This window comes from Diorhabda sublineata, chromosome 9 (assembly GCF_026230105.1).
Source record: "Diorhabda sublineata isolate icDioSubl1.1 chromosome 9, icDioSubl1.1, whole genome shotgun sequence".
NCBI classification, from domain to species: Eukaryota; Metazoa; Arthropoda; class Insecta; order Coleoptera; family Chrysomelidae; genus Diorhabda; species Diorhabda sublineata.
In genome coordinates this window covers 20,035,461-20,053,247 of record NC_079482.1, presented here as the reverse complement: position 1 = coordinate 20,053,247, position 17,787 = coordinate 20,035,461, and the positions used below count along the sequence as shown (strand labels likewise).

The 17,787-nt window shown below is 31.8% G+C and overlaps 1 protein-coding gene across 1 annotated transcript in view; it reads right to left on the bottom strand.

The window, feature by feature from the left end:
• Window positions 1-17,787, bottom strand: part of LOC130448841 (ATP-binding cassette sub-family G member 1-like) — an 81,361-nt gene that overhangs the window by 3,313 nt on the left and 60,261 nt on the right. The window contains exons 3-8 of the mRNA XM_056786382.1: window positions 14,034-14,223; window positions 11,613-11,758; window positions 7,049-7,287; window positions 6,567-6,829; window positions 3,789-3,957; window positions 252-508 (exon numbers count right to left, since the gene is read on the bottom strand). Of these exons, the coding sequence (XP_056642360.1) occupies window positions 252-508; window positions 3,789-3,957; window positions 6,567-6,829; window positions 7,049-7,287; window positions 11,613-11,758; window positions 14,034-14,223 (1,264 nt within the window). The remainder of the gene's footprint in view (window positions 1-251; window positions 509-3,788; window positions 3,958-6,566; window positions 6,830-7,048; window positions 7,288-11,612; window positions 11,759-14,033; window positions 14,224-17,787) is intronic.

Below are 17,787 nucleotides of genomic sequence, written 5' to 3'. Positions count from 1 at the left end.
TCAGGACTTTTTGAAACTTAAGCACCGAGTATTTATAAGTACTACTTTCGAAGTTTTTCGAGTAAAGTGCGACTATTCCGTTATTTTTTCCTTTCATAACGAAAGTTCTGAAAACCCAGACTAATATAATTATAAGCTTGAAAATGTAGTTTCTGCATTTATCAATTTATGTATAATATATTACATTTATTACTTATTGGAGTTAGCCTTTCCGAGAGATTATGTAACAATTCATATTTAATAATACTTACTACAACTTTTAGTTGAGCTGCCACAAGAAGTCCAAGACTCTCAGAAACTACACTGGTTAAAATGCAAATGATGAAAAACATCACCATCCTGTGTACCTCTAAGGGTTGATCTGTCAAGAGATAGACGGAGCCCATATAAATTAATCCAAGTATTAATTGAACGGGAATTGTAGAAACTGAGAGTGCTGAATAATAAGCACTTAATCTATACCATTTGTTGAAATGCTCTCTCTTTACCAGTTGTATTTCTCGAGGAACTGGAACACACATAACAATTTTAATTAAACGATAATTGTGTTATCTTAACTCAATTCTCCGATGATGAATACATAGGTGTTACAAAGAATATATTTTTTAAAAAAATCTTCGTATATATTCTTTATTTTTATAAAATTTTGAAATTAGCACTCCTAACAACACTTTCAAATTGACAATAAGACTTAAATATCACGTTTATTGATTTTAATTGCTATATAATTGTTTTTTTTTTTTTATTACACTGATGTTGAATTTTGATAGGTTATTTAGTTATAAATTTTGTTTAGTTTTTATAGAATTTGTTTTGCGAATTATTTAAATCAGTTTTTTTATTGATACTATGATCAGTTTGAGCAATATATGTTATCTCAGAAAAACTTTTACAGATTCATAATTAGTAGAATAACCATCATAGAAAACGTGTTCGGCCAACGAGCACCTGTCAGTATAATTTGCAGTCACCATATATATGGTATAGGAAGCCCAAGACGATATATCAGTTATCATTTATATCACCCACGTAACACTAAGATTAATTTAATCAAACAGTCCTCCTTATAATCCAATATTTCATGAAAATATCCTCCATATCTTTTGAAACGAATTCAATATAATACAACTGACAGTTACTTTGACACTCGAGAGAGCAATGATAATTGTAACAGTATTATTCATACACCTTCAACATATATAAAATCAGTTTCTATTTAAATCCCTGTCATCTTTAAACATTATAATATTGAGATAACATACAGTCAAATCCTTAAAATCCAATCTATTCTTACTAAAATGAAATAAAATCAAATATACCAACTAATAAATTGACTAACATAGTTTATTAAATTCCTTGTTTAAATTGTGAGAAAAATATATGGGCCAGTCTAAGAGGTCACTCACCAAATGGATAACCTCTCACAAAAGTGACAGCAAATTATATTCCTGATAGATGCTCGTTAGCATCTCACTTTGCCTATGAAGGTTATTCTATGTATTATGTTAACAACTGAGAATAACTACAAAAAAACGCCTATTCTAACCTATAAAATTCAAAGTCATTCATATTTGGAAATTACAGTTTAAAATTTTAAGATTTAAGAAAATATGAAGATTGAAGGCTTAATCAGAATAAATACTGTTACTGATAACCTGGAGAAAGAAATTCCAAAATCCTAAATGGAGCATCAATCATAAACTGAAGATCAGTGAAATAAATTACAGTAATTCAACCCTCTATAAATTTTTTATTCTTTGTTATAAGAATTATATAGATGAGTTGATTACAAACATATGTAACTCTTAATTTTCAAGTATCATTTATTTAAAATCAGTGAATTCTTTTTCAATAAATATAATATAAACTTCACTAATATAAGCACTAGAACCCAAAGAGAAATAGGGTTCTAGCTAGGGTTGCCAACTAAACGGGAGCACTTGCTATTATTTTCAGTTCGTATTAAATACTCAAAACGGAAAATTCTTACTCCACTCTGATGAGATGCAGCAACGGTGAAACTAGTCATCAGTTACACCCCTTTCCTTGTAATCGCCAACTATTAGGGATTTCGATAATGACAAAAAGATAATATACTGGCGAGCAAAAAATTGAGGTCACTTGTTTGAAGAAATTGCGAATAATTTTAGCGTCAATATTGATAAGAATTAGTAGGCGATGAAGCAATTTTTTTCCGAAACTTCACAGCTGTCATTAGATGTATTAGAGTACGACTTTGATGAAAAATTGAACATTAACATTTTCCAGTTTACTGTTGATTCTTTGTGTAAAACCTAACGATTGCAAAGTGTAGTGATTTAACAGGCCCATAATGCCTTTAGATCCGATTGTTGTGGCAAGAATTGTTGCGCTGTTACAAGATGATCGGGGACAAAATGAAACTACAAGAATTGTTGGTGCTAGTTTTTGTGGTGTGCAAAGGGTGTACCAGCGCTTTCTGGAGGAGACTGGCCTGATCACTAGAAAACCAGGGTCTGGGCGAAAAAGAGTTACCACTCGACGATATGATCGTTTTTTGATATCCACAAGTTTGCGGAATAGGACAACTACTGCGGTTTCATTGCAAAATCACTTGGAAGAATTAAGAAATGTCAACGTTAGTGAATGAACCGTTAGAAGAAGACATCATGCTGTTGAACTGTCATGCAGAAGAATGGCTACAGGTCCCCCGTTGCAACGCCGGCATCGGACTGCAAGATTGACATTTGCCAGATATCACGTTCGTTGGAATGATGATGACTGGTGCTGGGTATTGTTCTCAGATGAGTTGCGTTTTTGCCTCACTGGGTCATATGGACGTCGACGAGTGTGAGAAGACCTGAGGAAAGATATGCTGAAGTTTGCATTGACGAGAATCTTCCATTTGGCGGTGGATCAATTATGGTTTGGGCGGGAATCACTGCACAAGCTCGTACAGATTTGGTCTTCATAGAAAATGGTTCCCTAACCTCACACAGGTACATTTCGGAGGTGATAGAAGACCATGTTATACCTTTCATGATGACTATAGAAAAAAGTTGCATTTTTATGCGAGATAATGCGAGACCACATACAGGTAGTATCTGGATGGGGTAGAAATTAGGCGGTTTGACTGGCCAGCCCGCAGCCCATACATGAATCCCATAGAACATGTCTGGGACGAGTTAGGACGACTGATCCTCAGACACACACCAGCACCAAGAACTGCCCAGGAGCTGAGAAGATTGCTGTTGCAGGAATGGGATAACATCGACCAGAATGTGATCCGCAACTTAATTCAAAGTATGCCGCGCCGACTTAAAGCAGTCATCAATGCAAGAGGAGGGAATACATGTTATTAGTTAGCTTAGTCAAGCTTTTTTATTTTGTTCGTTCCATATCTTCCCTAACAAGAAAATGTTAAATTTCGCCCAAAATGTTAATTTGTTGCTTTTTCAGAATAAATCATTAAATCCAAGAAAAAAAGCATATTTCTTTAGTGTAGAGTATCACATTCAGCTTACAGAAGCACATGCAATGATATAAAATTTGCGAATACTATCTGAAAACGTAAAATTTCAAAGAACATAAAAATTTTAAGGCGACCTCAATTTTTTGCTCGCCAGTGTAAAAAAATCAAACTACATTATTAAATTATTAAAATTCGTAATAATTTAGTAGTGATTAGTAATACTACAAGTGTAAACGAATATATTCGTGTAACATTTTCTCATTCTTACTTAGAACATTACTCTTAATTATTCCTTTTCATATATAATCATTAATCTAGACACAATTCTCCTACTTACATTGTAATAGAATAGGCATCATTGGTATGTACATAAAAAATATGATACAGCAATAGTAGAATCCAAAATTGAATATAGTCTTAGAACCATCTTGCCCCATTCCATAATATAGCGTACCCACCAAAAGTCCAACCAATGTATACAAGCATGCTCTCATCAAAAGATACATCTGAAAGGAAGGTCAAAGAAATTAGTGAAGGAATAAAAAAAATCAGGAACTTCTAAATCGAGCTCAAATTTTCCTTCCTCAATCAAACTTTGATAAAGGGGGTGTGATGAAGGGGTTTGATAAATCGTGTTGATTTTTAGGTCTTTTCGATAAAAATTAGTTTAAGGTAAAAATTGACAATTCGACCTATTTCCGTCTTTATAAAATATGACTTGACACGACAATTTGCATAATTATATTGATCAATCTATAGTTATGTTCCAATTTGATGCCATCAGAATTCCCAGATTTGCTTTTCCCATAAAGTCCGTTTCCTCTTTATCAACGATTACCATTGCTATGTAAATTCCTTCGTTAGGAGGAATATTTTACATTAATTTTGTGGTGCCATATTTTTGAGTATCGCTGATATAGATCAGAGTTTTCTTTTAGTTTCTTTATATAGATTCATGGGTGGTTTTCTCAGTTTTATTTTTCCGAGACTAATGTTAGGGACAATTTTTGCTGCGATCAATCTGTAAGCACTACCTGTGCGAAATTTGTTAAAAACGCTTACATCTTATATTATGTCTATTTTTTTGGTTATGACATAGTAAAATTGATTTTTGATGCTCCAATTAGAGATTGCCATTTTCTGTTGTGGTTTTTATTGATATATTGATTATAGACTTGTTCTTTCAGTATTTGTTACTTTTTTGACTTTTTTCGTTTTCATGAAAATTCAGATATATAACTTAATATAACCCCACGAATATAAATAAAAAGAAAATTTGTTCTAACCATACTAAGATTGACAAAATTCTAACTTCAATAAATATGAGTATAAATTATTTTTTAGAATTTTGTTTTTTGGCGTTTTAAGGATTTTTAATTTTTGTAACTGAATATAAGATTACATAATTTGTAGATTAGTTTTTCCCTCTATTTATGAACCTTAATCTGTTTTCTGAATATTGACATTTCTGTTGCATGTAAACAGTAATTTCGTATAGTTTGACATCAAAATATTACTTCGATTAATTTTCTCCATGTTGGCTGACATTTTATTGAAGTACGAAAAGAATCTGTTAATATATGATTCATTTATTCAGTTATATAAGTGGAATTTATAATGCAGAATTATAATAATTTTTTTTTGGATTGGTTGATTATTTCTTATCAGTAATCCATTTCATTTTTATGTGTATACAATTATCCTACACATGATTCAACTTTTATTTATTTGTCAAAATTTCCGATTTAAAAAATAATTTGAAATATTTTCAGGGTACCTATAAAACTATGTAACTACCTCCAGAAACACAAACAAGAAAAAAAAGTTTTACTTGAAGTATGAAGTTTTAGTATCAAAAATATCTACCTACACATCAAATGCAAATAATTGGAATTTTGGCGCACCAACTTCACAATGATGAATTTACATTGGGTGTATCTACTCTGGAAGTTACGAAACGCAATAAATATTTCGAGGATATTACTGCATTTAAATTTTTAGGTAAGACATCATAGGAAAAGGTAGAGCTTCAAAAATATTAACATCAATCCTATAAAAAATAGACCTAGAATAGGAAGGAGTGGAAAAGCAGTGAAAAAGAAATGAAAAACTGTGAAGAAAGTTTCATGATGGTTTCTCAAACAGTTCTTGGTATTAACGCAACGAAGAAGAATTATGTAATGAACATAGTTCTGAAGATCAAGTGAGTGATGCTGGGAATAAAGTAGGTCTAAACTGTGGAGAGTTTGACAAATCCGAAAGTTGCTTTAGATATGGACGTGGCTGTATGTGGAAACATAATTTGCCTTTGTTTGTCAAAAACTCCACTTCATATAGGTACATCGATACATCAGTGGCATATTAACTTTTAATTTAAGCTTTTTTGCTAATTTTATACATGTTTCTGCCTTGCTTCTTGTTCTTGTAATTGATTGACGTTTTTATAAAATATTTTGTATTAATATTGAAGAGTATAAGTCACGTGTCACGTATTTTTGACATACTACCAATATGATAATGTTAAAAGTAAAAAACTTCAATAACACTGAAACAACAAAAAATATTACAGATACAAGGTATTTGGTTTAAGTGGACGGCAATGTCCGCAGTTTCCTTAAGTTTGTTGTAGGTATTTATTATCAGGACAATTATTTTACTGTGAATAATTTCGTTGTCTAATATTCATAAACTATTTCAAACTATTTAGCTCCATCCTGTGCAAGTTTCACCCGCTTATGTTTAACCTGCAAAAATAGCTTAACTTCATCAGGTTAAGCTAGTTATTATTACCTAAATCTTGGTATTTTCTATGATATTGTAAGTGAAAGTTGAATGTTATCTAAACTGTCCATTGGATGAAGTTGTGCTTAAAAGATAGTGTCTGAAAAAAATATACGTCAGATTGGAATATTAAAAAATAAATACTGGTGTTTATATCAACAAAAGTTTTATTTTATTTGAAACCAGGACCAAGTTGACTATATTGGTCTTATTTGGAGTAATGTTGATGTCTGAAAGTTTTGTATGAAATTATTTTCAAAATAAACTTATGAATATCCAATATCATAAATATTAGAAATTTATGGAACCTCGGAGGGCAAAGTTTATACTTTACCTGGTCTCTCCACATCTGCAACCACAGTCGAGTGGTAAGAATCCAAAATTGACTAAACCAACTTGACTGATGAGTAAAGTTTGACGAACTTAACTCGGCATATACTTCTTCTATTGATGAAATACTAGAGTGAGCATTAACGTCTTCGTTATTTTCTTCAATACGAGTATGCTCCATTTTTGTATAATTTTTTCGGCCATTTTCTATAATGGATACCATTTGATCTTGGAAATCTCCATATTCACTACAGCAAATTTCCATGACTACAAATTTCATAACAATTATTTAATGGTATTTCAATATAAATGTTTCATTTTAGCTTGTTTTAAATGTATTTTACTGCACCACCCTCCAATACATGGAATTGAAATGAAAAATGTTGATTTTCATCAGCTTTCTATCAATAATTCAATATCATATGGCTCGTGTAGTTCAATATTTGTATATTTCTATTCTAATAATATTTTTACAAAATTACTCACTGAAATCAGCTGGATTATAATGTTTTGGACATTCGATTCCTATTTCAAGCAAAAAGTTCACAACTTCCGGACCGTAACCCCGATAAACACATTGACCATCGGATAATACATAAACGATATCGAATATAGAGAACAGTTTGGCACTCGGCGTATGAATAGAACAAATTACTGTGCGTCCACCTTCCGCAATTTTCTTTAATAATCTTATACACTGAGAACATGAAAGGTCATCCAATCCTCTAAAACAAATACAAAAAGTTGACAATAACTAACGGAATGCTGCTCAATTTTAAGCCGAACGTATATGTTATTGGTAAACAAAGAATATAAAAAGTTAACAATAATTATTATTAGGACGATGTCTCCTACTGACTAGTTTCTACGTTATTACGTCTCATCAGAGCAGTTTAAATATATATCTATTTATAATATATGAATTAAATTATTAGGTGACATATGAGTCATACTCAGTAATTAGAAAAACATTATCTATTTACACCTATTATTTCGAATTTCATGAACTGAAATGTTGGCTTGCCGTTCCTCAAAGGAGAAAACAACTACTTCCCTGACTAATACCACGAAGAATATTGAATTACATCTCCTCCGAAGAACGTGATATCATCGACAATCCGGCTCGAAATTACAAGGAGAGGGTCGTAACCACTGACAAGTTTCTTAAAAACCTCTTGTTCGAAGTTTCTAATCTGAACTGAAGACACATCCAGGCGGCGCTGCTACTTGATTCATGTAGCTAAACAGTAGACGTCTTCTGGGGACATCTTCACTTCTAACTGCGAACTATCAGTAGATCTCTAGCCATAGATGGCCATATGTGAATTAAATTATTAGGTGATACACAATAAGCTCAATAATTGAAAAACATAATATCAATTTTTTTCTTCGTGGTATTAGCCAGGGAAGTAGTTTTTCTAGAGATTTCTTATTTCTTAGACCAATTACATTGAATATTTTTGGTGTAGAGCTATCTACAACACAATGGAATGAATATTGAGATAAAATAATTTCAACAAACTCTCTTCCAGATGCATCATCCGGGGAACGTGATGAAAAAATCTTCTCAACTTGTAATAAGGAGTACATGACAGAATAGTAAAATTTAATCAACTTTTTTCTCATTGGATCTTATTTCAACACATATTCTTTTAGACAATTTTATCGAAAAAGTGTGCTTAACAGATAAACTCACCATATTGATCTGTTTAATGCCATGAGCTGCATGAGAAAAATTTGGAAATTTTTGATTTATTGCTTTTATAGTTTATATATATACAGTGTGTCAACTACCTTGCTAATATTTCGATTATTCAGGTTTATAAAAACAAAAATATTGATTAGAATGTTTTTGAAATAATTACGGTCATCTGCATAGAATTATTGAAGTATGTAGAATACGCTTAAATAGTACCATTTGTATATATTTTCAGTGTTTTACGATTTATTGAATTACAAATGGCACTGTGAATACCGCATAATTCTAAATTTTTCTACAATACTTCATGTCACCGTTTTTTTTACAAAAATAATAACCGAGAACAAACAGCTTATGTAACTAATGTATCTATGAAAATGGTCTCAATCAATCGAAAAAACTTTACGTTGGAAAAATTTCTTTGCAGACCGTTTAAACTACCATGACAACGAAGATAATGTTCATAAAATATATGAATATTGTTCCAAAATATTCAGTTAAAATTCTTATTATCGCATAAACTTAATCCACTATTGATTCTGTTGTTAATTGAAGAAAGTACCCACGCAGAAACTTAATTTCTTAATCAATTAGATCAAAGGTTGAACAAAATACAAAGGAAAGGAAAAATTAAAATATCTAAGTTCAACAGTCATCGACATAAGTGAATAATAAATTAAAAAAAGGTAATTAGGTAATTTCCTTATAGGAAAAATACGATATTGTGATAGATATTAGCATGATGAAATAAATTCTTTACAGAACTGACGTTAACGTTCCGTTATGTTGCATCATTAATCCACGAGAACGGCAAGTTACGCCAATTCATACTGAAAAAATGTCTATCAAGCATAACTAGTTATTCCAAATGAAATTAGCAAGTTATCAATTTGCTAAATTATATCTAGTCACTCTAAGTCACTAAAAGTACCGAAAATATTTAAGCTCAAAATGTACACAAACCCTTCTCCGTAGAATATTACAGAAAAATTTTGTTGTGAGAGAACGCGCATTGTTTTTCACTTGTTTCATAATATATATCATTGACAAGTTCATATAAAACAATAATTTTATTACCAAAAGTTCGGTACATTTACGTAAACTTTTCGATATAATCACTGAAGAGATTGAGACATTTCTCATATCTGTGAACCAGCTTTTCAATACCCTCTTAAAAGAAAGTTGCCGCCAATTAATTCAAATAGAGTACAAAACACAAAACAGACCTTGAAACTTCTGGAAATTTTGTAGACAAAGGAGTAATGGTGAATCTGCGTCCTTGGCCCCCTTCATCATGCACATCATTACGGCCATCTTTAAACTTTCGACACCATTCACGCAAAACATCATCCCCATACACACAACTCATTCTCCGATGGATTTCTGCAGCACTGTTGCCTTCAGCCTTCGCAATTCACACTTGGCGGGAGCATCAATAATGGCGGACATGTTTACGTCGCTGTAGCACAACGCCGACTGACGCCTGAATGTCAACAATAGCGGAGTGTGTAGTGCGAGAGCTTCGCAGTCGCCTATAGTGCATGCCAGCTTTATTCTGCCCTAGCGTCTGCATAGAGCTATCAGAGGTTGATATATAAAATATCTTCCTAAAAGAAAACGGTTTTAGTGCCATTATGTTTATAACTCAACCCTGCTGATAATAAGAAAATCCCAAACGAAATTGATAATATGAAGTAAACTAAGTAACCCATTTGAGGTTAAATATCGTCCGTTCTTTATCATAATTCTTCATTTGTTGATCAAACACATAAAAAATATATGTTTTTACAGATTGTTACCTTAATTACTCAAGTGGACGAAAAAACTGATGAAATTATTTAAAAAGGAATGGTACTGATCATTTCCCATGAGAAATTGTATTTATGAACTACATGTAGAGAAAGAGGATGGAATACAGAATGATTTTATATAATTGTATGATTTGTTGCCTCAATTATATCTTCCGTTAAATATTTTAAAGATACAATGTGGATGGAATTTACTTTCTACAATTTCCTATCCTCCTATCCTTCTTATCATCTCTTTAAATTGTTGTTATGAATAGATCAAAGTTTAAGGAGCTCGAACGAGAAATTGGCAGTGGGAAAATACAAGTAATCTATCTTGAACAAATTAATAACCATAAAGTATTCAAAAATAAAGAGAAAGTCAATGTCAAACACATGGTGGGATTGTATAATCCGGCATCGTCAAAATCAGATAGCATCTAGTCAAGAAAAAAAACTTGTACATGTGCTACCCGGACAATATTTTTCATTAGAATGTACAAAAAAATAATGTTGAGTTAAATTGTTTGTTAGTCGTTGAATATCAATTAAACCAACCATTTGACAATGAATGTACATCATTCTCCAAATGTTGAATATTGAAAAAATATTGAAACTTTAATTACACCAATTATCATTTATTTTGGTACCCATATCATTAATCTTGAAGCATGACTCCATGGTCAAATCTAACACAAGGTTATAGTGAATCATTATAAGTACAAGAATCAATTTTAAAAACTGACATGTTAAAAACCGAAAAAAGGGCGATCACGAAATATTAGAATAACAAATTAACAAATTCACAATTAAGGCGTCAAAAGCTAACCAAAAAAATTTGTATTAAAAAAACTAAATATAATAAATGGGTTTCATATTACCACATTTGAATAATTAATCCACAATGGACATACATATAGAAATATTTTAACTTCTGCTGGATGTTGAGATTTAAAAAACACTCAATCGCAAAGCAATTATAAAAATAAAAAATATGTATAGATTACACTAAGGTATTTAAATCAATTTTTTTATGAGTACACTTATCATTTTGATTTTTATAGTTGTTCAGTTGTCAAAACTTTGGCAGATTGACAATCCTTAGAATGACCTTCGTAGAAAAAGTGTGAAGAAAGGGAGCATCTGTCAGGGTATAATTTGTCACTTTCGTGAAAGGTTATCCAATTGGTGAGTGACCTCTTGGATGGACGAATGTATTTTTTAACACACTTTAAACAAAAAATGTCATAAACTATGTTACTCAATTTATTGGTCTGTACTCTATCTTTAATTTGACATTTCCATCCGCGTTTACTAAAACCAAAGTTAGAACACCAACTAGTAAACTGACTCACATAGTTTGTAAAATTTCTTCTTTATAAATTGTGATAAAAAATATATTGGCCAGAGACCGCTCACCAATCGGATAACCTCTCACAAAATTATTAGTTCAATACGTAAGAGTTTAACTGCCCAAGCCATCCAAAATCAAAGAAATTCAAAAATATTTTCATATTCAAAGTTCAACAAAACAATTTTATGAGATAATTAAAATATTACTCACGTTGTTGGCTCGTCTAGAAATAAAACGGGGGGATTATTCAGTAATTCTAGAGCAATTGATAATCTTTTCCTTTCGCCTCCAGACAATCGATTGGAGCTGGTATTGCTTGCATTGTCTAATCTTAATAACGCTAATATTTCATTAATCTGAAAATAAAAAGATTATGTTGTTTAAAACAATCACAGAGGAAAAGTGAGTTATTTCAAATCAATATAAGTAAAGATAATGTAAAAACTAGTTATAAATGTGAATGTACGATATAAAAATAATATTTTATTGAAAAAAGTACAAAGATAACGTAAAATAAATTTGAATTAATCTCCTCGAAAATATTGCACTTGACTAGCAATGCACTTATACCAATGATTCAATGGCAGGAGGAGGTTTCTTTCTGCAATGTTCTGATCTACTCCCTCACAGCCTCCTCAATAGACTCAAATTGTCCATTTTCGGGAAAAGTTAGAAGTTACATAGTTCTGAGATTAACAAGTAAGCAGATGTGGACAGATAATCAGACATTTAACAATAGAAACTCGTAAAAGTTGGAAAATAAATCGATTGGAAGAATCTTCCAGTTGTTCTTTTGATGTACGACTTTAATTGAGTCTTTTTATGTTAGGTTAGAACGAACTGGTTTTTCTATGAAAACTCTAAATTTTTATATCCATATCATAACCACAGGTCCAGCTTTTATATAGTGTATCAATTCTGGCATTTTAGAGGATCTGCATGCAGATGACATTCCATTTCCATGTAAATTCAAGTAAATCTTTTTCAATTTCATTATGTCATGAACTTAGTTGGTATTTTTTTGTTGGAAATTGAAACAAAACTTGATGCGTTCTTCCAAGTCTTTTAACAAACACTGCAAACATGCTCTTGTTGGATAGGCTAGAGACTATGGTATCAGACTAAAAGCCAGAGCAAGTTCAAACTTGCCAAAGCTCTAATGAGGGTATAAAACATACTGGTTCAAATAAATTTAAGAATTCGATTTAGAGATACACTGTGGTTTTTAAGCAGATACTTTCAGAGGATACTAATACTTAATTTTTTTTATAAAAACTTTGGCACTCTTATCCGAACTGAAATTGATGCCATTTTATCGGTGTTAAAACTTTTAATAATTGTTATTGATTACTGAATTTAGAAGAATATATTGAGAAATAAAGGCGTAAAAAAGATTTTGTTACAGATTTGGGTCACAGAACATTGAATTTTGACATTTTAGGACTTCTAGTCTACAATTGAATGTAAAAGTGTTATTTTTATCATGTACCAGGTTCACGGATCCTACTTTTCAATAATTATGGGTGTCGGTCTCCCCGTTGAGAACGAATCTAAAGCTTGTGTAAATACTCAGTTTGTTACCTTCTCTAAAAAATGATACCAGGTGTCTCGTGTAATCATTATTATAACGGTATACTGAGACTTTTATTGCTTAGTAAATGTTCTAGGTTTAACTGCATATAATATTCGAGACCCGCGGTTAAAATAGTAAGAAATCTGAAGCTGAATACTTGAATAAAATCTTTATGTGCATAATGATTCTCCCTTTTCAAGTGAAATTTCACACTTTTATACCCGATTCCCAATACACTGAAATTTGACCCTTTGGGCTTTGCCTGGAATGACGAATCATTTGATTTCTTTGAATGCCAAATCATTTGATATAATGTGTGAATATCTTTTAAAAACATTTCATTACTAGAAAGGAATTAGAACCATCGTTCGATTATAAATTTATTCCGATTTCTTTCCGTTCAATCAATCAATAAATTACAGCTATGAAAGCTTCCGAGATGGGATCCCTGACCCAATATTTATTCTAATATCTGGAAGAATGACTGAGTACTTAAGGTAGAATATATGTCCTAATTTTTCATTTCTGAATCCTTTCCAGTGATTTGAATTTATTAATCGACCCTTGCAGTGATTCTCACAGATTTTGCTGAATGGTATTTTTACTATAAACCTAGTCGACTCGTTCTTGGTGTAATTCGATTGAAATCATTTTTTCCAATACTATTCTACGGGTGGTTTCACGTATTTAGTTTCTCTACAATTCCATAATCTTGTTATCTGTTCATTATAATTCATATTAACGAGCCGCAGAACTTCCATACATCTATTTACTTATAATCCATCCTAATGTTGATATGCATGCATGTTTTGATCTAATTCTATTATTTGACCCACACATAATGTTTTTATGTTTTTTACGTGAACATGGAATTCCCTTTTTCAATTTTCTTCACTAATCACTCACGAAGTAGTCTGCTGACCAGCACAAAATTAATAATGAGACTCATTCAAATTTTGAAAGGAATTATCATAGCAAAAATAATGGATGAAATAAATTATTAATACAACATACAACAAGAGCAACAAAAGATACAAATAATGTATTTTATTACATACCGCTTTGATTTTATCCGATTTTACTAAAGTGGATCCCAATTTCAAATTCGCTGCTACCATCATAGATTCTCTTACTGTTAACATTGGTTGGATTAAATCATCCTGCATGATATACCTCGACATTTTTCTGAATTGTTTAAGATCTCTTGATTTGCCATTTATTAAAATTTGTCCTGTTGCACTGTCACTTCTGAAAATAGTAAAATTATAAATTATCCTGGACAAATGGATGACCGTAGGAACTGGAAAACCTCATCAATGTCTTGTTAAAGAGATAAAGAACCGATGGGCATTTGGAATGCATGTGTACCACTTAAAACTATACTCTAATAACTTGTGGGTGACTCATGGGTAAGTTGAACATATAAGGGCCGTTTTATTTTCATCCTCTGATCGCTCCGTGCAGACGCTTCGCGGGTATACGCTGCTAAGCTCTCGGACTACACACTCTGCCATTGTTGACATTCAGGCGTCAGTTGGCGCTGTGCTACGGCCACGTGTCCGCTATTATTGATGTTCCCGCCAAATGTGAATTGCGAAGAGTGATTCGTTTTTTACATGCTAAAAACCATAGTGCTGCAAATATCCATCGGAGAATGAGTCGTGACAGAATGGTCAAAGAAAACCGCATATTTATCATTACTGCTTTGTCTACGGAATTTCCAGAAGTTTCAAGGTCTGTTTTGTACTTTACTCGAATTCATTGGCGGTAACTTTTTTTGAAGAGGGTATTAAAAAGCTTTAAAAAGCTTGCCCACATATATGACAAATGTCTCAATCTCTCAATCTCTTCGGTAATTATGTCGAAAAGTAACCGTAAATGTACCAATATTTTGGTAATAAAAAAATTGTTTTATATGAACTTGTCTTTTATTTATAGCCTATCGGATGTTGAAAAAAAACGGCCCTCGTATTTGCTTCAAATTAGGTATTGCAAGGAATTTCAGACCATTATTTTTTCTGACTTTTTACGTATGATGGAAAAAGTTTTCAATTCTGTATTCGGTATTTCTGAATACTCAGTATTAAAATATATAAATAAGAGTTTTTGGAAAATTTGGAACTATTAATATGCAGTAGAAAAACATATAGAGCGATTTTAAGATGACTGCTGTTGTCACGCGACTCTCGCTATGGATATGCGGACTGAAAGTGAATGCAAAGGGTTCGCCAAGGAAAAATGATATAAGCTTAAGCATAATGTTTTATTTTTACCATTAATCAAAAACAATATAATTTCGATTTGTACAAGAAGTTTTGCAACAATACTGTAAATAAGACTGCTTGCAGGACATAATTCTGTTGAACATAAAGATTTTTCGGAGCAAGAACAAAAATTTTTTGGTAAAAGCTCCATAACTTTGATATCCCCATCATAATTCGAAAATAATACCAGTCCCAATAAGTCATACACAATTTGTTATGTCTTCGCTTTGTTTCACTCATTTATTTGCCACAGTACTATTAATATTGGTTCCAGTTTTTCTTTTAAATTTCTAAGACATGTTTAAGATCATGCGTTATCAAATTTGCTATCAATTCTTTTTAATGTTGTTATTTATGGTTTGCTGCGTGTCTCGTTTTCTATTCAGCATATTACAATGTTGTTTGTTGTTGTCTCATCTGTTTTTCTAGTGCGTTGAATCTCGTGTCTTGTGTTGTGACTTTTTCATCGTACTGCCTTACTGAATATACTGTTTATACCACCACTACACCAACACTCACAATTATACTGTCTGACGCGCGTTTCGATACTTTACCTTCAGTCTCTGAAGACGATAACTTGGTTATCCAAACGCGCTTAGTGTTGGTGTAGTGGTAGTGTAGAGTGTGTTTAGTATGAATATCGCCAACGGTTCCAGAAATTCCAACTTAATCGTACTGCCTTATTATTATTTTGAGGTTTCCTTTTTTTTGTTTCCGCTATCTCCGACTGCCTTTTATCAATTTAAATTTCTAAATTTTCAACGGATTTTTCGATGCTATTTAATTTTCCCAGTATCTCTTGAAGAGTTTCTTTCCTTCTCGCTCTCTTTTAGATTTATTTTATTTGAGCACAGTTCTAATCACTCTCACTCGTGTAGTGTCTTCTAAGCAGTTTGGTACCAAAAGCCTACTAAGTTCAGCCCCTAGACTACCTATAAGCTAACTGTCATTATCAACTTTTATTTATTTTCCCCTAGTTACGGACCTATTCAAGTTGAATAACTTTTGTTGAGGTCTGAAAAGAAGTTTATTTTCGCTTATCAGTTTTGACCCACTTTTTATCTTAATAGTTGTTTTCCTGCCGGTTTTTATAAGATATATGGAAAATTTTTACTGTTTTTGCCACAATACTATTATAATCTGCTGCTTTACGATTGCAGTAAGTAAAAATTTGATGCTGATTCTGACATTTCGTTTAATGATGACAGTTTTTCCAATATAATCCGGACGTATTGCAGCCTGTCAACGCATACATAACTGGCACAATTAATGACTTGCGTATTTTGTTTTCTCATAGAATATGAATTGGTATATAATATATGTAGCGTTGTCAGGCGTCCGGATAAATCCGGACATAGGTAGGCTTTTTGATTGCGTGTCCGGCTAAAATACACCCGGTGTCCGGCTTTTGTAAGGCTTTTTACATTTCGTTAACATCGTGGCCAAGCGCAGGCAACAGAACGAGACCTTAAAAAGGCTACTTGTTCATTTTTTCATAACCATTCATCAAAACTAAATCAAAGATACAGAGAAGGCTGATGTTTCTGAGATTTTGACCACTGAAAGTGACTTCCATTTTGCGTAAATTCAAAGAGGACAAAGAAAATTCTAAACAGGTCTAAAGAGGATATTAAAAACATGTACATTATTGCAATACAATATTTACGATCTTTGACTGAAAACTTATACAAAGACACAAAAAATTTACCATGAATGACTTTAAAAGATGTTCCTGAATGGAATCAAGTTTCCGATACTATAAGTATCCTATCACAATACAACGTCAAAATTCATAATAGCAAATGTTTAGACCAACTACAAAATCTCAAAAGTAAGAAATTGATAGTTGATTTTTAATCGATGATAAGTCAATATTGCTTTTCAGAATTCCTTATTATTTGTCAATATTACTTTGCTCCCCAGGACAAAACGCAAACGTTGTAAAAGCCTTTTCCTTGATAGATCAGCAATCGACGAAACAATGCAACAGATTCGATGTTAACACTGTTGCCAAAATGTTGATTGTAGAATGCAATTTAATTATGAACATTTTGAAAGAAACTTAGCTCTTAAATTAATTAATTATTTTTATTGTGTAACTCAAATAGAAGACGTGCGTGTAGTATTTAAGAAGAATTTAAATATTTCGATAAATGTTTAAGCATCTAGTATTTAATTTTGACTGATGACTATTAAATTATTATCAATAAAGTACCTACCTAAAACTGATTTGGCATTCGATTTTACTTATAGTCCATTAAAATGTTACAATTTTAGTACCCTTACCTTGCGTTCATTCATTCACATTCATCTTAAATAAAGGGGTGAAAAGCTATTTTTTACGATATCTCACGAACTATTGTCCCTACAAAAAATTCGTAAAGACATAAATTGTGGCAAATTGCTTTGCCTACCTAGTTTATGACACTTCTTGCCATTAACCGTGAAATTAAAAAGTTATGAGCAAAAAGGTGCAATAATTTTGTCAACAATTTCTTTTTTCGCCCTTTTTTATATTTTTCAATAACAATATGTGGATTTTTTTAAT